Source organism: Trachurus trachurus, assembly GCF_905171665.1.
Source record: "Trachurus trachurus genome assembly, chromosome: 13".
Lineage (NCBI taxonomy): Eukaryota > Metazoa > Chordata > Actinopteri > Carangiformes > Carangidae > Trachurus > Trachurus trachurus.
In genome coordinates, this window is record NC_139892.1 from 11087712 (window position 1) to 11113353 (window position 25642).

The window sequence follows — 25642 nt, forward strand, 5'->3', positions numbered from 1 at the left end:
CGTAGCAGCAACGCACTTGACATGTAAATGAAAACATCCTGCACTGCACACAGTACAAGCACTGCAATGGACCTCATTACAATCACACTGTAGATCATACAACTTTATACAATTATTTTTTCTTCAGAAATGTGTTATTTGCATCAATCAAAACCTTCAACTTTCAATGAAATCCTTGATTTTAATGCTCAATGAGCCACTGCAGCACCACACGCTCTCTCTATACACGGCAAGCTTTATATCCCAGTACACAAACACTGAAACACAAATACACATAAATTCTTTCAAGCACTTTCGCCCACCCCCTCTCTCCCTTGTCTGCTCTCCATTTGTCAACTTAAAGGCAGATTTTATGCAGTGTAATTCCCACCAACTAATGGAGCCCGTGCTGGTGAGAGACAGCGGCAGCCAATCACAGGCCGAGGCTGTGACCATGAATTACACTGTGTGAGTGAGGGCTGTACATTGATGAATGAATAAATATGTGGTAGCTGATTTCTCTGCTTAGATCTCTGCCTGGTTGTTGTGATGTTGCAGGGTTTTTTATACATTTCAGGATTGTTGTTTTCAAATAGCTGGAGAGCAAAAAAAAATAAAAAATTCTTCCACTGGAGTGGCGATGTTCATATATTATGAATGGATCGAGTCCACAGCTTCACAATCACAATAGATCAACATGTTTATAGCTGCAGGAAGAGACAGCACCAATATTGCACAACATTAATGAAATAATGCAATGAATTGTAAATACATGTAGGCTATTTACTTTTTTGATGAGACGATTGATATCACGTATGAAGCTATGGTTATATGGGGGAAACAAGTCTAGCGTTGATCTGTCAGAGGTTAATGATTACAATAAGCTCCTGTGTAATATTTACTAATTATTTAATTCGTAAAATGATAATATATTTATTTAAAGGGGCAATTTGGAGGTTTTGCCTGATGTTTATTGTGGTTTCAATGAGTCGCTGGCTATTGCAAAATGACAAGACAGGCCTCAGCGCTAATTTCAGTAAAAGCAAACACCTGAGAAAGATAAGAATTAGCACTAGCTTTATTTATTTTTTACACTACTGGTGACCTTTTGTTGACTAAATTAATTAATTTTGATGTTTAACTCCTAAACTGATAAGTGCAAGAGCTGGCAATGCTAACATGGCACTAGCTCCTCTAATCACAAACTGACAAACTGCAGAGTAAAATGTACATGTTGTGTGTTTAAAGGAGGCTTGGAAAGTTTTTCCTGTCTGGCAAACCCATTTTGGGAAGTGCAGTAATTAGATTTCTTGCCCAGAGTTTATTTTGTTTACTGTGAAGCTGTTAGCATTAGCTTGGGTCCAGCTAACGACCTATTTGGATGCTAGATAGCAAAGTGTACCTACGACGTCCCATAAAGGGCAAAGTTCATTGTCCAACTCTAAGATTTGGATTAAAACAAAAAGTTTCAGCTCTGCTTTTACGTGTCGGTGTTGTGAGAATTCGGCTGCAGGGTAAACAAGCCAGCGAGGAAGTGAAAGAGTAAAAGTGAGCTGGCTCTGATTCCTGAACCACATGGCCGAGGAGCGAGCGAGTGCGTGGACGGACAAAGAGAAATGAAAAGTGGAGGGGTGCTGAGGTCAGGACCTGGGTGCCAGGGACAACAGCCATTTCCTGTTGACCCCTGTCTGAACTATGGCCCCTGACCCCCCCACTACCACCACCACCACCTCCCCTGCTGCCCCGGGGCTAAATGGGGGCAGGGTGAGGGAGGGGTATTCAGTGTTTGTTGTGCATCTTGGGGTAGGGGAGGAATTATGTATGAATGTTTCATGGATAAAAGGATGTGGAGCAGGAGAGAGGTGAAGGCTGTGAATGGGGAAAAGTTGAAAGAGGGTTGTTTAAGCTTTGAGTGTTTGGACTTGTTGACATATTATCTGTAATTTAGGCGATAAACAAGCAGCAAAGACTAATGTGAAAAAGATCTACAAAGGCCTGGCTGCAACGCTGAGCACCGGTCTGAGCTATAAAACATCCGAGACATCCAAGAAACTTCTTTTGCTCTCTGTGATAATCCAGTCTGTGTGACAGATCACTGCAGCTGCAGCCTGAGGCCTCCGTCAGACCTTAACAGATCGTCAGAGGGAGAGACAGACTGATGTGACTTATGACTGGAAAAAAAGGAGGAAGATTACACTATTCCTCAAGGTCCAGCGACAGTGGAGGTGGTTTATTCTGAGTGTTTAAACATCCCAGAATATGGCTGAGTGTTTGTGGATTGATTATTGTAAATCAAGAACACAGGAGAGTTTTAGGGGGCTGTTTTAAAAATCAAAAAAAGTTGTTCCGCATGTTTTTTGACTTTGTGGTTGTGTTCAGGAAGTCGTGAGTTAAGGAGAGGAGAGCAGTTGAATTATACTTTATTTTAACACCATATATATTTTATTAATGTTTATTCGATTGGAATAAGATGAATAAATCTAGGAGTTGAGAATTGTGAACGAAAAACTATCTCCAGAGCTGCTGTGGATTTCTTCGTTTGTTTGCATTATTGAGCTGCATTTTGCTTTGAATCATAAGACGATAAATTAGGTTACATTTTAGTTGCTTCAAGAATTGAGAATATGAAGTGATTAATATAAAATAATATATACACATATATGCAAATGTACAAGGTAAATAGACTACATAAGAAATATATGTCCTATTGCTATAATAGAGGTAGCCTAAAGGTACATTTCAAGATCACACTGTCAAGGACTTGTAGTCTCTACTTTACTTTAATAATCTGTAAGTGCATAAACCCACACTTGGTTTTGTCATCAGCTTCAATCTCCATAAATGTGACATGACTGAAGTTTGGAACAGATTTGTGAATTTGCCTGAACAGCAGCTCAGTATGGTGATATCTTTGTGGTGAAATCTTCATTTTTAGATGATTGGTTTAGTTTCAACTGATCAAAAATATGTTACAGTGTAATAATTGTGATGTATAGTACAAGGAAGGTGGTCTATTCATGTTTCACATTAATTTAGATTGCAAATACGTTACTTCATGAAAACAACAGCAATGTCGAAGCTTTATGTGCATAAATATGGTTAATTTTAGCTTAACACTGGCAGATATTTCCCTGTTTATTATATGTCATTTTACATGTTACCACTGCAGTATTTTTGATTTTTTTTTCCAGGTTCGTGCACAAACTGGGGCTGCAACTTCACTTTATTTCCATTAACTACCCAGCGACTTAATTTATTGTGGCTAAAACTGGCTAAAGGTACAACACACACAAACAGAAGACCAGGACAAATCTTTAGAAAAAAAACATTTTAATACTTTTAATACTAATAACGATATTTCCCATCATCATTCAGAAATGTTTCAGCGGGGCCGAGCGGAGCGGAGCGGAGTGGAGAGGGAGCTGAAAGTTTAGAGAGTCCTTTGGCTGCAGCTCCTCTCACACACACGCACACACACGCACACGCCACCGGCTGTGACACAAACATGTACTAGAAATGCTTACAGAAGTTTGTACGTGTGTGTGTTTATGTCTGTATGCGTGTGTGTAGAAATGGCTTTCAGTGTAGTGTATCTTGCTCTGTGTGTGTGTTATGTTGTGTTGTGCATGTGTGTATAGGAAAAAGATCCTAGAGAAGGTAACGGACGCCCGTTTGGCGCCTTAAGGAGGTCAGTGGTACGAGAGCGAGGCAGACTGGAAGTCATTCATAGTGTTTAGCTTCATGCTGAGGAAGAGCACTAACGTTTCAACAAAGCTCGTGTGAAGCTGCATCTGCCTGGAGTGGCACACATAAATAGAAAAATAGAATAAGAAAAAACTCAAAAACAGCTTTAAATAAAGTGTGTGTATGTGTGTAACAGCGTGTGTGTGTTTATCTTTGACGTGTGCAGGAAGACGGGGAAGTAAGAGTGACGAAGGCGTGTTCACAGGATCGAGTCCCACCCAGTGGCGTCCGTGTGCTGCTGTAAAAAAGTCTGAGGTGGAGTTGGTGGATGACGATGACAATGATGATGACGGTGGATGTTCACGTGTCTCTTTGATCCGACTGAGCGTCTTCCTGTTGGTTCAGCAGTCATGAGGCATGATGCATGATGGGAAGTGTAGTTTTTTAAAGCATGTGTCTCACCCACAGGGACACAGTGGAAACATTTGGAGAGGAGGAAGCACTTCTACTCTGAACGAGGTATGGCTTAAACCTGTGGGTCCAGACTGTGTGTGTGTGTGTGTGTGTGTGTGTGTGTGTGTCTGTATATGTGTGTATGTGTGTAATGTTTATGTCTGCATGAGTGTGTGTGTTAGCGATTGGAACAGCTACATTGAGGTCAGTGTCTTTCAGTGGGGAATGTAAACTTTCGGAGCAATGTGTCTTTTTTTCTTTAAATAGTGTACTGTGTGCGTCATTACACATACACACAGCAACACACACACACATTCATATCTCAACACACACTCACACACTCACTCTCTCACTTACATACACATTCATACAGTAATTTTCCTTAACGCACACACACACACACACGCAGGGCCAGTGACAGCTAGTGTGCGTGTATGTCCAGTCCCTGCGCCAGAAGCGGCTCTGCGGGGTGTGCGTGTGCGTGTGGCGGCGGGTGGAGCAGCATGGCGGCGTGGGGGTGGGCGCCCGGGTACGGGTGGAGGGACGGTCCCGGGTGGGGGGGGTATCCGGGCTGGGACAGGAGCGCGCCGGGGTAGTCGCCCTGCAGAGAAGACATGCCCTGGAGACCTGGCGGGGCAGAAACAGAGGAACGGGGGTTTTTGTTTAAATGTGGAGAAATGCTGAGTCGACAACATTTTAAATTATATGTTTAAATAAATCTTTAGTCAAATGTGCAAATAATGACATTTTTCTTTCTTAAATACGCATGTTTAATTTATTAAATCGTGTTTTCAGATGCATTAAAGAGCACAGAGTTAATAGATTCTCCATAGCTAAACAATTAAAGTCTGAATCCATTCAATATTTCTATGTTTTTAACTCAAGAGATTAAAAAAAATCTACTTTTTTGTCTTTCTGATCATATAGTATTGTACTTTTACTTTAAAACCTTAACATAAAGTGCAGGTTTCCTATGTTTCCCCTTGTGTAGCTTTAGCTTTATAATCATCATGTTTTTTTTTTGTTGTTTGTTTTTTGTAATAGCTGAACTGCCCAATCAAATGTGACAGGACTTTATGTACGAGTCCTAATGTTTACCAGTGTTTAAACACTGAATAAATGATTTATTAATGGACCTGAGTCCGTAATAAAAGATTATCTATCTATCTATCTATCTATCTATTAAACATAATAAGCAATTCGCAAATGTGTTTATTAGTGTAAAACCTGTAGTGAGAGGACGCGGTTGTCTAATGAATGATGATCACAAATCGCTAAAGTCATTTTTAACTTATGTTTGTAAATATTTTGATTCATAGTATTTAACTCAAAAGCAGACACAAAATTATAAATATTTACATTGTAAATTTTATTGAACATTCATCAGTTAATTTTTATCCCTTATTTGGTTTTTATACTTCTGATCCACTTTAGACTTTTACTTTAAAGTGGACCATGTCAGGACAACTCAACAATCTGTATTTTTATTTTTATATTGTCAATAAATAATATAAAATAACAAAACTAATAGTTGTAGTCCATTATATAAAAAAAGGTCACACGTTTTGAGCAAACATTTCTCAAACAGGAGGGAAAGTGCATTAATTTGGGACTATTTTCACCGGCGGAGTAATACACATTTGGTGCTGTGAGTGAGTATTTGGGTCAACAGGATGACACGTGTTGGATTGAGTCGATACAAACTACAGTGGTGTGTGCTTGTGATCAGTAAAATCATTTCATTGTTTGTTTTCAGCCTTTTTAATTTTAATATTGAATAAAATAAAGAAAAAAACAACAACTTGTTCCCTCCAGGCCACCATACCGTACCTGCTGTTCGTAGACCGAGATGGGCCTGTCCGTCAAGGCCGTAGCCACCGAGAGCCGCTCCCTCTGGGCTGTAGGGTCCGCCCTGACCTGTGAGACGACACACACACACACACACACACACACACTGTTAGACCCAAACACACACACACTCTCTCTGCAGTATAAACACACACAGAGCAGCAGCTGCCTGACGTATAAACACCAACCTGAGCGATTTGACTGGTCGATCATCGGCTGCACTATTCTCCTCCTGGCGTTGATGAACCTTTACGTGGGCGAGAGACATAAAGAAAGAGTGTGTTTAGAGAGATGGAGAGAGAGAGAGCGAGAGTGGGGGGGGGGCTGCACTGGTTAATGGAGAAAAAGGCCGAGCGGGGAGAGACCACTAACCTTTTCCCTTTTACAACCACTTAACCCTTTCAGGGGGCAGAGTAAATCAACGTTAGGGCAGAGCACGTATCGATCGCCCCTGTGATAATTGATTGATCTGCATTGATCGGGTCACTGTGTGTTACTGTGTGTGTGCGTGTGTGTGTGCGTGTGTGTGTGTGTGCGTGTGTGTGCAGCAGCGGCACAGATGAAAAACATGCAAGTTATCAGATTACAGAATATACTGTTTAACATGTGTCGTTTAAATTAGACTATATATGTTTAAGTGTCTAAAAATCAAATGTCAGGGAGAAGGACTAATTGGAAACACTGTGTGTGTGAGTTTATGTGTCTGCTTTGACCCCCCAGGACTGAATAAAGGGGGTTTTGGGGAGCTGTAAATCATCGGATTATTGGATATTGATTTGCTATTCTGTTTTATGAACATGGAGTAAGTAGATTTTACTGCTCTGCAGCTTCAGGGAAGAAAATGCTTAGTGGGACATTTTCTTCCTCTGTTACAAGCTTCTCTCTTATAAAGTCGATCATGGTCTTCGGTGAAAGTCTAGTTAAAGTGCAACCTTTCGTTTCATTCATATTAATTCACACAACATGTGCACGATAATCAGGAAGATGTGACTTTATAGAGCTGTAAAATACAGATGCTGCTCATTTCGTGCATCAGGCCAGTGCGTTATCGACACGGCGACGGCACGGCGGCCATGTTGAAGGATGTCGTTTTTTTCCAATTCATACAAGACAGTTTAACTGATTATTGATAAACCATAGAGCTGGAGTTAGTGTATTGATCGAGCTGTGCACTGACCAGTTGTTGACCTGTAAGATGGTCAGGCCCGTGTCCTGCGCCAGCTGCTTCTTCTGCTCCTCGGACGGGTACGGGTGCTGGTGAGGGACACACAAAGCTTTGGGTTAAAGAAGATCAAAACACACACACAGACACACACACAGATTCTTTCAACTAAAACTAAACACACACATGGATTAACAGCAGAATCAGCCTTGAAGCTTCAGTACGAAGCGGAAATCTGGAATAAAATGAAGTGTGTGTGTGAATACTGATGACCTTCCATCTGAATTCACAGCTACACTCACATCTCCAACCTCAGCAACCCCTCACCCTCTCTCTTTGTATCACACACACACACACACACACTCACACACACACACACACACGCTGTAATAATTGGAGTAAAGCAACATTTGACCTGCCTCATTTAATAGCTAATTACCAATCTAACCACCTCACCAACAATTACTCACTCCATTTCTATCACTTCCACAGTTATTCAACAGCGAGCATATTCACATAATCACTTAATCCCCCGATTTTTCATTTAATTTAATTGACCTCCATTATACACTGGCTTCACCTCTCTGTATGTGCACAGTCTGTGAAGTTTTGTCCTCCACACCAAATCCTCTCTTTCTCTAATTGTTCTCTCTCTCTCTCTCTTGCTTTCTCTCGGCTCGGGTTTTAATTGTAGTCAGAGTTCAGCGTTCGCTCGTCCTCACCGACAGGTGCTGGAAGAGCCAAGCTCTCATGATGTTCGTGGCCACTTTGGGGAAGATCCCTCTCTTCTTGTTGTTCCTCCTGTCTCTGTCCGACTCATCCTCCTCTCCCGTGCTGGGGGACGCCACTCCTCCGTCCAGACCGTCGCCTGCAGAGAGGCCACGCCAAACATTTTACCTCAAGTCACCGTGCATGTGTGAGTTGATTTATAAATTCAGTTTATCACGTTCGACCCTTTACAGTCAAAGAATCTCCACTTTTCATTGACAAAATGGTAGAGTATCCTGATATTTTGTGTGGCAATACTGCATCAATGCACAGACGCCATTGAGTATTGACCTTTAATTATGTAAATTGCATAATAAAGTGAGTTCTTCACACAAGAAAACTACTTATGAGTATGTTGGTCAGTCAATCTAATTTTGCAATAATAAAAAATGAGATGAACAGACCAGAAAGTTTTCCTTACAGAACATAATCTATAGTTGCAAAAAGGTTAAAAATCATATGCTATAATATGTTATTGTAATATTCAGGATGTCACAAAATGTTTAAAATCACAATAACATCACATTAAAGCAGATATCAGTGGAATGTTTTTGTTAATATAAGTCCTAAATAGTCCTATTTTCCGTCAGCAATCACTTACATGAAGTATTTCAGCCTAAACACGAGTCTCTCCGTCACTCTGCTCTGCTGTAACCCGAGGAGAAAATTTTCCTTGTGGGATACAAGTGTTATCCAATGAGGAGAGAGAACGGCATGAAGGGCTGTGTGTGCAGCCAAGGGATGCGCGTGAATGTGGTGACGTAGCACGAGGACCAATTGATGCCTGACAAGGGCGGGGGCTGCTAACTCATGGTGCGTTCAAAGAAACTCGTACTTTGTGTTTTTCCTTCCTGTGAAGTCATACCAGTTCGATCTGGTACGAGTTCACGGGTCGGAAGTTACGAGTGGCCGTTATAGGGAACTTTCACAGACAACAGGATGGTAAAAACACGAGCTACGGGTTACCTGGAACGCTACCAAGTCGTAGTTGTGACTTGAAGCTGTAACTTACGGTTTCAAAAGCCTGCCTTGAACGCAGCATTAGCCGAAACGGCCGTGAAGCTGATATCTGCTTTAAACCAGCTCTTTACAATTATTTCCAGTGCTATCACTTTAAGTGTTACACAACATGCTGCATGTATAACAGGCTGTGTGTGAATATTGTTGCAGATGGTGCAGTTGTGTATATGCACACCTTTGTTTTCCTCTCGCACTGTGTGTTTCTATGTGTGTGTGTGTGTGTGTGTGTGTGTGTGTGTGTACCTATGTCACTGCAGTTGTCTGCTGTGCTGTGTGAAGGCAGGCCACAGGTGCCGGGCGTTCCCAGAGGAGTAGAGGCACATTCATCTGGTTCCCGAAGCCACGATGCGTTCTGCAGGGACACAGAGAGACAGAGAGAGAGGAGGTTGAAGCTGGATTAATGGGGAGTCGGGGAATTCCCAGCAGGTGGAGAAGAGCGAGAACAACAACACGGTCATTATTCAGACGCGAAGGATCTCACCTGCTCCGACAGACTGGTGCAGGAGCCGGTGAAGTCCTCCATGTCCGACTTGGAGCCGCCGTCCCGGTCGTCCAGCACCAGGTCTGTGGGCATCTTCCCCTTCAGACAGGTGATGTAGCGGTGGCAGAAGTTGTCGCACAGGTCGTGCACCTGAGGAGAAAACAACATTAGTGCTGTGAACGTTAAAGGAGGATTGCACACTTTTAAATCTAAGTTCATGTTGTTATCATCATTTTGCTTGCTACGTATAAACATTCCTTCTAGAGCTGCAACAATTAATCGATTAATCGAACAATAATCGATTATTAAATTAATCGTCAACTATTTTGATAATCGAATAATCGGTTTGAGTAGTTTTTGATGAAAAGAAAGTCCAAATTCTCTGATTCCAGCTTCTTAAATGTGAATATTTCTGGTTTATTTGTTCCTTTATGACAATAAACTGAGTCTCTCTTTAGTTTGTGGACAAAACAAGACATTTGAGGACGTCGTCTGGTGGTTTGGGAAACACTGATTGATATTTTTCAACATTTTCTAACATTTTATTGACCAAACAACTAATCGATTAATTGTTTAAATAATCGAAATATTAATCGATAATGAAAATGATTGTTAGTTTCAACCCTAATTCCTTCTGTTCTTCCAAACCTTTCCTTGAAATGTCTTAATGTTCTCAACACAGTGCATTCATAAAGTTTTTAGACCCCTTCAGGTTTTTCACATATTTTAAGTTGCAGCTTTTTGCTGAAACAATTTTTCCCTCATAAAAAGAAATCTTCCAAATATACTGCACTGGGAAAACTAAAATATAACATATGTTACATGTTGTTTAGACAGCTTTATTTGATAAATCATTTTATTAAGGTGCAGAAACACTGTTGATTATTCATGTTATGGCTGAGTATTTGATTGATTAAAGTGCTGCTTTAGCATTTAGAAAAAAGTCCATAAAAGGACAAATGTTAAAATCGATAGATGTCCACCAACCTTCTCTAACTCCAGTAAATGAAAGCGAAGAACCTGTATGGCCTGGATCATCTGTGTGGAGGAGAATACAGATCAATAACCAATACATAACCCAGAATGCAATGTTTGAAAACGTCTATCGTATTTTAGCGAGACGTCGGAGCACTTCGTACCAAGTTGTCCAGCTCAGGATTGGAGGAAAATATGGGTTTCTCTGAACGAATCTGCAAAACAAAATTTCAACAATTATTTTAAAAAAAAAAATCAACAAAAACTTAAAACACGTTTTTCGCTGATCTCTGTCTTGTGATTGGCTCTTTCAGCTGCCACTCACCTGCTTGGCAAACACAGCGATGTCATCGTTGAAGGAGTCGGAGGAGCAGACGTCGCTGTGATTGGTCATCCCGGGGAGGTGGGAGGTGGCCGACAGCGAGGCGGAGTCTCGGGGGGAGCAGGTGGCCAGTTCGCACTTCTCAAACACTAAGGCCAGCAGTGGAAACAGTGGGTGACTGCACACACACACACACACACACACACACACACACAGAGACACACACACACACAGACATATAGACAGTTAACATACTGTACCGTACATAAACACAGTAACAGTTGACACAGTGTAGACATGATACATTTTACAGATGGAAACTTTATACGACAGTATTTACGAAGCACTCGGCCGTTAACGCCTCATGTATTTTCATATTCAGTTTACAAATAGATCCGGTTCGTTAATATGTTAAAAGTGCATGTGACAGGAAACATAAATCACTGACTCCACCGCCTCTAGGGTTTCAGACACAGACACACAGACATATTTACCCATAGATCTGGTCTTTGTGGTGTTTGAGGGAGTCGGGGATGGCCGGTCCGTACTGTGGGGGAGGAAGCGGCCTGACATCGTCCCCGTACCCCCCCACCGACATGCCCTCCGACCCTGAGTAGTGCAGCAGCTCTTCATACTGAAACACAATTAGACGGAAAGACAGAAAACATGAGACACGTTCGACATCTGGGCCCCCGTCTGACATCAAATCTTATTGTGATGTTATCGTGCTGCTGTGCTGTCGGCCGGGCAACGAGGGGCCACGGGGGGCCGCGGCCTCATGGACCCCGGACACTCAATCAGGAAGAGGCTGGCACTTAATGTTACAGTTGTATTCACTGTTGCATAGTGTGTTTGTATAGTTGTGAATACTGTTATCACTAAAAATACAGAGATTATTCTCATCATTACTAATTTTGTCAGAGGAAGCCAAAACTGACATTTTTAGATTTGCTTGTTTTGTCCAAATCACAGTTCAATACCCAAACATTTGATCTTATTGTCATAAAAGTTTTTTAAAAGTACTTTAACAATCAACAAATCTTTAACACTCAATAAATCAACAAAATAATCAGTTTTTATGTCTGGTATTGGTAGATTTTAATCAATTTGAGCAATTAATCAGTTAAATATCTCCAGAAATCAACTTAAATATCTGTGTAATACTTGGTTATAGCTGCAGCCACAACTGTGTGTGTATGTGTGCGCATGTGTGTGTATGTGTGTGTGTGTGTGTGTGTGTGTGTGTGTCAGATCCATGTTTCTTCATGAGAAAACCTTGGTGATCTCTCTGTGTTCGCCTCAGTGAAAGATTTACACGCTGCTGAAAAATTCTACCACTCTCAGGATTATGAATAAAACCTCTCTAAAGCGCTTGGATAACCTCAAAAATGCAGAGCGAGTCAAGATGAAAAAGCTGCTTTTTCCTCTTCTTTTTTCCCCCCCTCTCTCTCTCTCTCTCTCTCTCTCTCTCTCTCTCTCTCTCTCTCTCTCTCTCTCTCTCTCTCTCTCTCTCTTCACTTCACTTCTTGAGGACAAGTGTGTGTGAGAAGTGCATAGTGTCTGGTGCTTAAGGAGAGCAGAAGAGAGAGGGATGAGCTCTCCCCGGAGAAAGACAACAGCGGCGGCGGAGCCTGTGGCGGCTGATATCGTCTCCTGCCTCCTCAACTCAGACGAGACAGGAGCCGTGCTGAGACGTCCCTCACGACCCGCTGTGACAGCCTCACACACACACACAGGATGGATCAGACACACATATGGCAGGCTCACACACACGCACACGGCCTCATATACATGTCTGACTCCCCCCTCCCTCCCTCCCTCCCTCCTTCCTTCCCTCTACTGTCTCTCTCTGCATCTCTGTGTTATGGAGCTAATTTGTGCTTCACTGCAGCTTCTGTCTGAGGCAGCTAGCGTTGCTCAGGTCAGCAGATCTGCTTCTGTTTCTCTGTTTCTGCTGGATTAAAAAAACAAAAAAAACAAGAGTCCAGTGCTGTCCAGTCCCACGGGGCGGGAGGGGAGAGGAGAGGGGAGGGGAGGGGGGAGCACTGACATCACAGACGGTCAGCAGCAGCAGCACCTGCTCCTGCTCCTGCAGCGGCCTGAGCGACAACCTCCACACCTTTCACTTCTATGTTATTTTAACCAAGACATAAAAGTTATGATCTGCTTATAGCCTCAGTTTTTTGTTTCACTGTGTGGACACTGCATGCAGGCAACAACAAGAGGATATGATTAACTCCTGGAGTGTGTGGGAGTGGGAGTGGGAGTGGACCCACTGTGATTTTGCTCCTTCAGATCATCACTGCCCTACAAAGGCAAAGTGCAGTATCTGCATTTTTTCTTTTTTTTTGACCAATCAAAAGTGCGGCATATTCTCTTCAATCTGGTAGAATTTGATATTGGGGTTATTGGGCTTTTTATTTTGCTGTCCATCCAAAAAAGCACTGTGAAACCAAGGCAAAGTGCAGTATCTGCACCAAAACCAAGGCAAAAGTGCAGTATCTGCCATAAAACGGTCAAACTTGGTCAGAAAGACAAACTACAAAATACATTTAATTCAGTCCACCTTTATCTAATCAATTATAGACTTGGTAGTTATTCATAATTTGATGCTTAAACCTGACAATGAAAAACACAAAAAGCTGTTTCAGTCTCAGTTTGGCATTTTTACAGATACTGCACTTTGCCTTTGTAGGGCAGATCAGGACTCATAATATCACATACATTATAAGACTTTTTTATCCAAAAGTGGAGATGTTTTAGTTTTAGTTTTTCTCCACCAACCCATTCATCCATTCACATTCTCTCTGTCTTGACCTTTTTGAATAGAGAGTGGCCTATGGCGCAACTTCACCAACCCACAAGGTGCATGGAGAGTGGAAACACAGTGGGAAATGTTCACAGGAGCTCCAGCAACACTTGTGATATGAAAAACCAACTTTATTTGACCCACGCGTTTCATTTAAATAGACACAGCTGAGAAAAAAGCCGAAACGCGTTGGTCAAATATGAAGTTGGTTTGTTGCTGGAGCTCCTTTGAACATTGACCTCTTGGAATTAAATAAAAGAGAAATTTAATTACCCTTCTTCATGTGCCCACGCTGCCCCCACGCTGCACAGTCAGGACCCCCTGGAGGTCTCCGTGCGCGGACCCCCACTTTGGGAACCACTGTCCCTATAAACTGGCTTATCAAATTATTGTACGTCAGAGTCCCATATGGCCACCGGGGATCACAGAAAGCACCTGCTCCGAGGCTGAGGCCCTGGCCCGGGACACCTTCTAGTTTTTATGGAGGCTGCGGCTATTAACACAATCACCGCTATCGGATTGCGCGTCTCTCTTTACGCACGGCCCCTATCGAGTTTCTGCGCGTCAGGCGGATCAAAGCGCACAAGTCGAGATGACAAATTCCGCGAATTTTCACTTTTTTTTTAACAGTCACGGAGGTTGTGGTCAACATGCAGGCTTTTACTTCAGATGGCAGGACAACATCAGCACAACTTGAACTTTGTTTTTCTTGTTTTAATTCTGCTATTTCAACCGACGCAGGAAAGTTACCAGAGTCCTGCAGCAGCGGGCTTGTGTTTGAGTCTCTGCTGCTGCTTCACAGCGTCGAAAACGAGACGAGCTGCAGCAATAACAACGTTTATCTTCTGACTGATTCATTTAAATATGTAAAATAAACAGTAAATCAAGAAAAGAGCGAGACTCCACGGCTTCACAGCCACATCTCAGCTCTAAAAAAAAAAAGATCCAACAACCCTAAACTCGATTAATAAACCCTTATTACAATTAATTAAGACTGAACTGTGCATTAACGTTTGTAAACACGTAAATTACACTATAACACGGTGGTTATTATCTCAAAATGCTCCTTTTACTTCAATAAAACGAAGTATGCAGGAAACATGCAAAACCAACTTCAATGCGCTTGTTTTTTCTTCAGAGCGTCAATTTAGTCAAAGATTAATTAACACAAAGAAATGGTTAAAATACCAAATTTTGATTTGTTCAAGTTTTTCTATAGGTTTAAATGGTTTTTTTCTGCCTTTTAATAAACAAGAGATTCACATTAAAGTTGTTACAGAATATTCAGAGTGCTTCACAAGTAGTTTGGGGGGTTGTTTAAAGTTGCCATGATTTTTTTTAAAGGCAGAAAACAGGCAGAGTTTGAAACATAAAAACATAGATTATAAAGGTTGAAATTTAGGGGAAAAAACAAAGCAGATTTGCAAATGTCATTCCTATCTGTGTAGCCTCACTAAACTAAACTACAGAAAGTTTTTACAACTTAAATTCAAGTCCACAAACACGCCACTGAACTCCGTTTTTCTTCACATTTTGGCTTTTGTTCACCACAGCTACAGCGTCATCGTGCAAAAGTCCAACGCATAACAATTCACTTTTAGGGTTCAATAACCAATTTAACAGTAAATCTAGAAATTAAAATCACATAATTAGCTCAACTATTTAATTTCAAATAACTTTCAAATCCAAATTAAGCAGCAGGAGTTGGTTTTGTGTGTCTCTCTGTGTATGTGTGTGGACTTTCCCCTCTCCGCTGCTCTGTTTTCATACAACAGTGATTTTCTGTCCACACACTGACTGTACAACTCTAATTGCACTCAGGTCTCCTCCAGTCCAGGCCCCGCGCTGCCCGCCAGCCTCAGCCGGCCTCTCCTCCTCCTCCTCCTCCTCCACCACCACCACCATGCCTCTGAATCACTGTAGCAAAAACACTGACCTACTTACCGAGTTGAAGAGCTGCATCTCCTCTCCTCTGCCTCTTAATGACCTACACGCTGCTCCTCTGCTAACCCTGATGTGCCATTATAACGCCCGACCGACATCACATAACAATAAATCCATAATATTTACAGCACGGGGGATGAAATATTAGACCCAATTCAACAGTTCCTTCCTTCTACTCTGCAACTTGCACACACACATACAGTACATGCACCAGAGCCTCCTGTCCTGTGAACTGCATTTCACCTTTTGAATTAGGGATTATGCCTGCAAGGTAGGGGGGGGGGGGTTTGAAAAGTTGTTTTCCTGCAGCACCCCATTGAGATAATCCTCTATATTAGTTTAAATGTGTATTTCTGCCTGGTTTGATGCTTCCTCTTGCCACACTTGTGTTGTTTCACCCCCCTCTCCTTCCATGGCACCACTAGTCTGTTTCCTCTGGGCCTTGTGTGTTTGTGTGTCTATGTGTGTGTGTGTGTGTGTGTGTGTGTGTGTGTGTGTGTGTGTGTGTGTGTGTGTGTGTGTGTGTGTGTGTGTGTGTGTGTGTGTGTGTGTGGCTGCTAAACCCCGACCAGAGAACTGCCTGCATGGGCCAGAGCAAAGAGGATTCCCAACCATATGCTCCCATTATGATGCTCCTCTAATTACCCCCTCTCTCTGTCTCTCTGCCTCTTTGTCATCTGCAATGTGTTATGTCAGAGCGGATCTGGACACACAACCATCCTCATATTAAAAGAAAAAGAGAATAGAAACACAGAAAAAGAGAGACAGGAAGAGAGAGAAAGAGAAAGAGAGAGCAGCAGCAGCAGCAGCAGCAGACCTACCCTCTTCTCCATGCGACTCGACAGCCAGTCCTACACCGGAGATGATGATGCGCTGCTCGGCTATTAGTCCAGCGAGCTCCCTCTGTCTGTCTGTCTGTCCTCTGGAGGTCCTGCGAATAAAAGTGCAATTATTATTATTATTATTATTATTATTATTATTATTTCTAAATGTAATTTTCCTTTTCTTTAATGTGCAATAACAATTAAGTTGTAAACATGATTCACATCGACCGCAAACGACCTGCGAGGTCTCAACAAACACATAAGCTGAGGATAGAAAACACTCGAGACCTGTTCCCTCTGTGTGTGTGTCTATGTGTGTGTGTGTGCCTCTCTCTCTCTCTCTCTCTCTCTCTCTCTCTCTGTGTGTGTGTGTGTGTGTGTGTTTACTCCGAGCCCCATCGCGGTTTATATTACAACATGATGGGGCTGGGAGATTTTTATGGATGTCTGATATCCTGATCGCCTTATTGCCTATGCAAGCTTAGTGGTTTATAATACACCGAGGTCGCCCAGTAAACGCTCCAATAAAGCTCGCAGCCTATTAAACGCTATTGTAAACGCTTTTTCCTGGTGATGTTGAGTAGCACTACCACACATACACACACACATACAGTATATATAGCCTATAATACGGCTCCGGTAAATGGTGTAAAATGTCCCACCGAGACGTAAACAGTCGCCGTATCCAATCCAGTCCGATCCTGGCCGGGCCGCGTTGGGTCCGGTGTAGTCCAGAAACCAGCGGCTTCCTGCAGCGCCTCTCGCTCCGGCTCAAGAGCCTCGGGATGCTCGGTGCTACACGGTGGGAGTCAGTCAGGGGATAGAAGCAGAAGAGGGAGAAGAAGGAGAGGAAGAAGAAGGAGAAGAAAAAGAAAAGCGGAGTCCCCCCTCCTTCTCGTTTTTTTGTCCCTTTTTGGCTCCTTGTGCTCGCTGTCCGCGTAGCAGCAGCAGCAGCAGCAGCACACGGCGACAGGCTGGAAAATGTCACGGCTGCGAATGAGCGATGGTGTTTTCAGACTCCGAGAGAGGAGCGAAGAAGAAGAAGAAGAAGGAGGAGGAGAGAAGGAGGAGGAGGAGGAGGAGGAGTAGTGGTGATGGTGGTGTTGGTAGTGGCGGTGTGTGGGGAGGTTTCAGAGGGTCAAAACGCGACGGGGTTCTAGGTTCCCCTCCCTCCTTCCATCCCTCCTCCTCCTCCTCCTCCTCTTCCTCCTTTACTCCTCCTCCTCCTTATCACAAACACAAACGCCAGAGAAGAAGAAGAAGAAGAAGAAGAAGAAGAAAAAAGAGAGCGAGAGAAAGAGAGAAAGACCCCCTCTCGGTTGTTTTATCTCAGCTCTGATATCTCTCCCCACTCATTCACCCACTTCATCCTTCCCTCTTTTCCTCTTCATCCTCGCCGCAGCTGCGCTATTTTCATCCCGGGATGAACCGTGATAACTCTCTCGCTGCATGTTCAGCACCAATCTATTACTATAACTCTGCACAATCAATTAAAGCCATATAATAATACCGCGTCAGGCATCCAAAATCCCTTTACACGGGCCTGCCTGCAGCCTGCAGAACAGCCTCCAAATCCTCATGCAACTCCTTTTTAAAAAAGAGAATTCAAGCCATTTAAATTCAATTACAGCTGTTTTGCATGCATCATAATTCATTTTCTGTCAAAAAATATAAAGTTTGAATGACATGCGTTTAATGCACGACCATAAATAAGTTTGAAGCGTGCTTGATGACAAGAGATTTAGTGGCTGATAATAGCTCTCAAAGTGTTTTATTGTCTTTTTTGTCAGCCGTTTGACAGAGCCCAAATGTGGCCCTTTGGCCCCTAGTGTTGATTGAGGCGAGGTGAGAAAATAAAACCATTAACGTGAGAAAGTTTTACTTTAAACTAAAACTTTCACATGTCAGTGGAGGAGCTCCCTTCCCTCCGTCTTGTGTTGTAAATGACACCGCAGTAACATAATAATTATTCCTACGGCGCTCCTCTTCCCCGGGCCTCCCCGCTGCGAGGGGCCAACAGGCGGCTTGCACTTCAATCACCGGCGGGTGGAGCAGCACAGCAGGCCAGGGCTGGGGCTGGGCAGAGCCGTGCCGTGCCGTGCCATGCCGTGCCATGACAGTTTGACCGGGAGAGGGTCGAGGCCCCCCTGCAGCAGTGCTGCAGCAGTGCAGCATGCAAGCACCCCTGGTCAAAATTTCTCTTCTGTGAATGTGAACAGTTAAGCAAGTGGAAGATGAAATGAGCTCCCATTAAACGGCATAAAGTTAAACATGAAACACTCTTTTGCAGTATTTTAAAGGGATAGTTCAACATTTTTGGCAAATTGGCCCATTGCCATAATCCCTATAGTTTTAGCAGTAGGTGTTACCTTTAATTGTCGGTGCAAGCTATTTTTTTATAACAGCGGAGCCGAGCCGTGAGCTGCTCAGAGCTACACTACAGATGCTAATTAGTTTCCTTCTTCAAACTCATAAAAAATACACAACCCAACACTTCCAAAACGCTCAGGTGGACAAGTTGTGACCTGCACATTCACCACGCTATGAGATAATAACGAGACAGAGTTGTTTTACAGGTAAATTCATGCAAAACCGCTGATGCACGTTCCTGTCAGGGGCAGGTTTTGGGCCAAGCAGTCTCTGTATTTGCCTCTAAACCAACTCCTTTCAACTCTGCGGGGCGCCGGTGTCCTACAGCGGGGTGATCACAGCCATCGACCCCCTCCTCTGACACTATTGAGCCGGTAACATGGGCCACGCAGCGGCGTCAATGGGCTGGAAACGGCGACCCCGGCCTTGTTTTCACTTTGTTAACAGGCTGAATGAAGAGGATTAAGGTTTTTTTCTTTTTTTTTAAAGTCCGTATCATCTGACGGATTCATGTTTACAGTCAGTGATCGGGTTTCTTTTTATCTTTCATCTCCCCATGTGAAGAAGAAGAAACTCCTCCAGGCCACAATTCACAAATAGCCTATACTCCAAAGACTCTTCAACTCTTTAATGTTTGTTAATGAGACTGACGTTGATCTGATTTCAATTCAGTTCGTTGTTTGACCATAAATCTCCAGTTTGTGTAACATTTATCTAAGCGACTATTATCTAAACTTGTAGATTACACTCATTTACATCACAGACACTATAGGACCTGTCGTTTTTATCACCGTGTCTGTGCTTTAACACCTATAGCCTACTTCTCACACAGTGTATGTGTTAACACAACATATGTTGTTAAATTTATGCTGAGAGGTAACTTAATTGCATTGACTGTAAGAAGACACACACACAAACACACACACATGTTCCTGCAGGATGGTTAATGACAGACCAAAAATACACAAGTCTATCAAACAGGAAGGTGCAATTAAACAAAAACAAGTCATTCTCTAATGGGAATCAGAGGAAACACATTGAAACAAAGTGCAAAATGAAAGTCCTGCAGAAACCAAAGTCTCTTTGATGGTCTTAAAACAAACAATTAACTATATTTGATCAGTTTAATATGCTTAATTATGGCATTTCCTCTTCATTTATGTGGAGAAATGTTTATAAATGTAATTTTTTAGAGTCTTTGAGACCCAAAACTGTAACAAACAGTTAAATAATTTGAATTTTTATGATGCTTTATAGTGCTTTTTACACAACACGTCCCCTCTTTAACCCCAGTGATTGAATTCCCCTCCATGTGTACAGTGTTGAAGAGTAATGTAAAATACTGTGCATTCCTTTTATTCGTAAATTACTTTTAAAAAGTTGTTTAGATTTGTTTGCATGATCCATATATAACTTTCTTATGAAAAATGTTCTTATTTTGGTGTATTAACAATGTTTTATTTCATTTCAGTGTTTTTCCACCTTTGTCAGATGTGTCATCACAGTTTGCGTCTCATGATGGAGTCACCACATCAACATGTTTCAACATCCACAAGGTAAAAACAGAATAAAAGAGTAAACTATTGTTTTATTTCTGCATGCAACTACTGTAGGAGCAGAAGTTAATCAATGAAAAAAACTCTTTAAAACTTATTTGCTCTAGAATAAAAACACACCACGTCGTCCACTTTACAAATATAACAATCTAAATTGTGACAGTTTTTGCATCGTATCATTTATTTCCAGGAACTTCCGGTGTGTGCACATTACAGTATTTAGAGGTTGAAAACACAACTACATGAGTGGTGGCGGTGGTGGTTGATCACTGTAAAATACACTTTGAATGCGAACCAAAGGTTTCTTCATGTGGTTTCTCTCCTCGGAGAGTCGGGGTGTTTCTCCTGCACCACAGACAGTCAGTCAGTCAGCTTCACTGTGGGACCATCCTGCATGTCAACGCTGCTGCAGTTATTTGTCACTCCCTGTCTCTGCTCATGTGCTCAAGCCTCCTCTGCACCCAACAAGGCCCTGTTGTTGAGTGTGCACAGGCAGGCGGACCCGCAGGAGTGTGTGTGTATGTGTTTTCATGTGTGTGTGTGTGTGTGTGTGTGTGTGTGTGTGTGTTCACAGATTTGTTTGCATGCTGCTGTGTGAGCATCAAGGTGTTCATCTTTTAAGTCGTGCCTCAGTGCAGGCGATGCTCAAGGCTAAAAAACAACAAACAACCAGCCAAGAGTGAACATGTGTTTATGAGAGAGATGTGTGTGTGTGTGTGGGGAGCTGTGTGTGTGTGTGTGTGTTTACCTGCAACGCTTTATGTGTCTTGACTCATTTCATCCTCATGTATGACATTAGAAACAGAGTTGAAGGTCAGACTGAATTGCAAACAGAGGCAAGCAGCTTTCCCCCCAAACGAACTCCAAACACACTGCAAAAACTCAAAATCTTTCCAAGAATATTTGTCTAATTTCTTGTCAAAATGTCTCATTTCTAGTCCAAACTAAACTCTTTCCACTTAAAATAAGACTCATCACCTGTTTTCGGATAATTTTCACTTGTTTCAAACTAATTTTCAATTGAAATACTAAGTAGAAAAATCTGCCAGTGAAAGCAAGTTTTTTGTGCTTGTATAAGAAAGAAAAACTTGCTCCACTATCAGATTTATCTACTTATTTCAAGTGAAAATATGCTTGAAAGAAGTAAAAAAAAACAAGCTACTTTTTAATGTGTTGAGTCTTATTTAAAGTAGAATTAGATTTGTTTTGACTAGAAATAAGACAAATATTCTTGGTAAGATTTTGAGTTTTTGCAGTGGCAGAAACGATCCATCATCTGTAAGTTGGACAACAACAACAACAACAACAACAACAACAACAACAACAAGAACCTGCAGTCAGTGCTGCTGCCACTGAAGTCAACTAAACTTGACTCCACCAGAGAGAGAGAGAGAGAGAGAGGGAGAGAGGGAGCTGGAGGTTAGGCTGCAGGGCCACCCAGCCTTGTTGACTCCGGTGACTCCGCCATTAAGAAAATACGGCTGCTGCTGTGACCTCTGGCAACCACACACACAACCGCCCCAAACATCAGAGAGCTGTGACCCGAACACCGCCCACACCAAAGAGAGAAAGAGAGAGAGAAAGAAAGAAAGAGAGGGAGAGAGAGAGAGAGAGAGAGAGAGAGTGAAGTGATGGAGGGAAGTAAAGGCAAGAAGAAGGAGAGGATGAGGGAAAGAAACCGAGGGGTAGAAGTGAGGGGCAGTCAGGAGGCGAGGGGAGGGGAGGGGTGTTGTGGGGTGCAGAGTGCATTTTTATGAGCTTGTGCCTCTCCAGTTTCTGGGTCGTCTGGCTGCATGGACATAAATTTTCTCCCTCTCTCTTTCTCTTTTTCTCCTTTTTCTCCCCCTCTTTCCCCCTCTCTCAGTCTCTCTCCTGTTTTCCTCTGGCACACTCGCCAAGCAAATCCGCCCTTATCGACCTGCTCTTGCAGCCTGTTTGCAAACTTTGCCTCCAGTTTCGCTTGTTCTGTCCCACCTGAGCCATTCCTCTTCCTTTATATCCCCTCTGTTTCTCTCACTCCAGCTCTCCACCATACCCCCCCTCCTCCCTCCCTCCCTCCTTCCTTCCTTTTTTTGCCCTCCTCCCCCTCCTTTCTCCATCTCTTTTTGTTTATAATAAGCCAACACTACCTTTTCTGCCTTTGGTTATTTTCTTCCTCTCTTTCTCCATCCCTCTCTCTCTCTCTCTCTCTCCTTCTTTCCCCTCATCTCCTCTCTCCTCCTCCTCCTCCCCCTTATAGATGGAGATTAACTGGGGAGTGCAGCGCCATCCGTCCTCGTGACTGTTTGTTGTTAAGGAGATGGATGGAGGCTCCCTCTGCCAGCCCCACGCAGCCACAATTACACCAGCCGCCATGATGGATGGAGGGGAGGGAAAGGAGGGGAGATGGAGAGAGGGAGATACAGAGAGGGGCATCTATCACGCCCCTTAATCTACCTGTCACTGCAGAGGCTTGGGATGGAGGGGCAGGGGCGGGGGCGGGGGGTGGGGTTTGACGGCGTTACCTTGACTGTTGGTCGAAGGTTTATTTTCTTTAAACTGAATTTGTTTCTGTGTTTTTTTGTTTTTTCTTCTGCAGAATCAAGCCTGTGAGGAGTGGACTCATTAAATGTCCTGATCTCTCCAATTGATTTCCCAGAGGTGATTGGATTCTGTTGAACATACATGTGCTCTCTCTCTCTCTCTCTCTGTGTGTGTGTGTGTGTGTGACATGCATCAACAGGTAATAAGATGCAGTTGCTGTTGGCCTTTGCAGAAATGCACGCTTTGCATATAAGGTCAATATCTTTTTTTTCTCTTTTTTTCTTCTGTGGCCTAAACTCCATTATGGCACAAACACACAACCAAGCAGCGTATAAACATGCAAACAGCACTCACACACAGCAGCCACGCTCTGTTGTTTATCATCATCTGTAGCTATTGGCTCTGCACTAAACCCACACACACACTCACACACACACACACACACACACGCCAGTTCATCCTGATACCTGTTGAAGGTATCAAAGCGGTGACCTATCATCGAGTAAATCTGCATATATTACCTGTAATGCAGCTTCATTTTTTCCCCCTCCTACAATGCTACAGAAATATTATGGAAAGTAATCTGAGGTCGCCTACACTCCTCCCTCCCTCCCCCCGGTCCTCATCTCCCTCCTCCATCTCCTCATCTGTCCAGAGGAGTGAGAGATGGCATGGAGGGATTAATACTCTTCCGCCCAAGCCAACCCTGGGAATGATGGATGGACAGACGCAGGAAGGGGAGCGGAGGAGGAGAGAGGGAGAGATTAAAGGAGAGAAGTCTGAGGGTTCATAAATCCAAAGTGGGAGACCTGGTCCGCATCACACACTAACAAGATCTGCAAGAAATCCATGATGAGAGAGAGAGAGAGAGGGAGGGAGGGAGAGAGAGCAACAGAGTGAAAGACAGAGAGAGAGAAAGAGAGAGAGAGAGAGAGAGAGAGATGGGAGCAGTGTAATAGCATTAGATGTAATCTAATCATGGCAATAAGATGTGAATGGATGAGGGTGAGCATGGTGATTATGCAGAAGAGGGATGGTGGTGTGTTGATGAAGCTTTGAGGCGTGAGGACAGGCCTTGTTATTGGACAACACATCAACAGGGTATAGTCGTCGCTGGAGAAGAGAAAACTTCCTGCTGCAGAGACTTTAGAGAGAAAAAAAGACAGAAAAAGAAAAAGCAAAAAAAGCAAAAGCCTGTGAATATTCTCATTCACAAGGAAATTTAAATCGAATGCAACTGGACTTTGTTATTTGTCTAGGAAGACGTTTCACCGAGGACAGTCCTAGCCTGGGCAGATGCAAACATGAACTGATGAAGCCTCTTGGATGAGAGGTGAAACGTCTTCCTAGATAAATAATAACCAAGTCCAGTTGCATTCAATTTAATTCAATTTCCTTGAGACTCTTAAGGTGTCTTTTTCTTCTTCTTTTCGGTTTTGTCGTGGTGTCGTTTTGTCAGAGTGAAAGGTGAAAATAGGCTTGAAAGAAGTAAAAAAGTGTCTAAAAACAAGCTAATTTTAAGTGTAATGAGATTTGTTTTGACTAGAAATTACATTTTGACTAGAAATAAGACAAATATTTATGATATTTATGATATTTGAGTTTTTGCAGTGCAGTTGCATTCGATTTAATTAAATTTCCTTGAGACTCTTAAGACGTCTTTTTCTTCTTCTTTTCAGTTTTGTCGTGGTGTCGTTTTGTGGCGACACAGACAGTGGCTGCAGTATGGCTGTATAACGCCTCAGTTTGATGTAAATGTGAGATTATAGACAAAAATGTTTCCAAATCATGCACACTGCAAAAAATCAAATATCTTACCAAGAATATTTGTCTTATTTTTAGTCAAAATGCCATTTCTAGTCAAAACAAATCTCATTATATTTAAAATAAGACTAACAAGCAGCTTGTTTTTAGACACTTTTTCCTTCTTTCAAGCATAGGAGCAAGTTTTTCTTCCATATTACAAGCACAAAAAACCTGCTTTCACTGGCAGATTTTTCTACTTATTTCAAGTGAATATTTGTTTGAAACAAGTGAAAATGATCTAAAAACAAGTTCATTTTTAGGTGATGAGTCTTATTTTAAGTGGAAAGGGACTGTTTTGACTAGAAATGAGACATTTTGACAAAAAATAAGACAAATATTCTTGGAAAGATTTTGAGTTTTTGCAGTGCACCTGGCACCTGCAGTTTATCCGTGTGTGTGTGTGTGTGTGTGTGTGTGTGTGTGTGTGTGTGTGTGTGTGTGTGTGTGTGTGTGTGTGTGTGTGTGTGTGTGTGTGTGTGTGTGTGTGTGTGTGTGTGATCAAGCCTAAGTGTATAAAGTGCAGTCGTACAGCTGTGATCTGACTCGGATCAGATAGAGTGCTCCTTCACCTCTCTGCTCTCCTGCGTGACCCCACCACCACCACCACCACCAGTACAACCACTCCACCCCCCCTCCCCCTCCCCCTCCCCCAGCTAACAGTCCCCAACCTCCCCTCCATCCCACCACGCCACATTTTTCATGGCCCAGCTGTCGGAGGGCCGTGATTGGTTGGCCTGGCAGACAGATAGCCGATAGGTTCTGATTAATAGTTGAGGCCCAAGAACTTCCTCATTGATCAACAGGACAGGCTGCAGGAGGAGGAGGGAGGGGGAGGGGAGGGGAGGGGGGAGGAGGAGGAGGAGAGAGAAAAAGCATGCCCTGTCGCTCTGCAAATGCTAGCTGATAACCATGATAGTGGCTTTTGGGTGTGTGTGTGCGTGTGTGTGTGTGTCTATTTGTGGGTTGTTTACTACAGCACAGAGATGAGGTGTTGTTGTGTTGGTGGAAACAGGATGAAATGGAGCCGCTGCTGTGAGAAAAAAGTGCTTCAGGTTCACTCACTTTCTTCCTCCTCTGTCCCGCTCTCTCAAACCGTCTGATTGTATCTGTGAGTTTCC

At 42.9% G+C, this 25642-nt stretch overlaps 1 protein-coding gene across 1 annotated transcript; it reads right to left on the bottom strand.

The window, feature by feature from the left end:
* Window positions 1-4537: 4537 nt before the first annotated feature.
* On the bottom strand, window positions 4538-18374 carry meis3 (myeloid ecotropic viral integration site 3; the record flags this gene model as incomplete). Its single annotated transcript, XM_083985597.1, has 13 exons — window positions 4538-4743; window positions 5947-6033; window positions 6153-6211; window positions 7142-7218; window positions 7849-7994; window positions 9158-9266; window positions 9396-9545; window positions 10383-10433; window positions 10535-10585; window positions 10696-10870; window positions 11187-11326; window positions 16932-17064; window positions 18310-18374. 13 exons carry the CDS (start codon window positions 18372-18374, stop codon window positions 4538-4540), a joined length of 1449 nt encoding a protein of 482 aa, XP_083841723.1.
* Between the last annotated feature and the right edge of the window lie 7268 nt (window positions 18375-25642).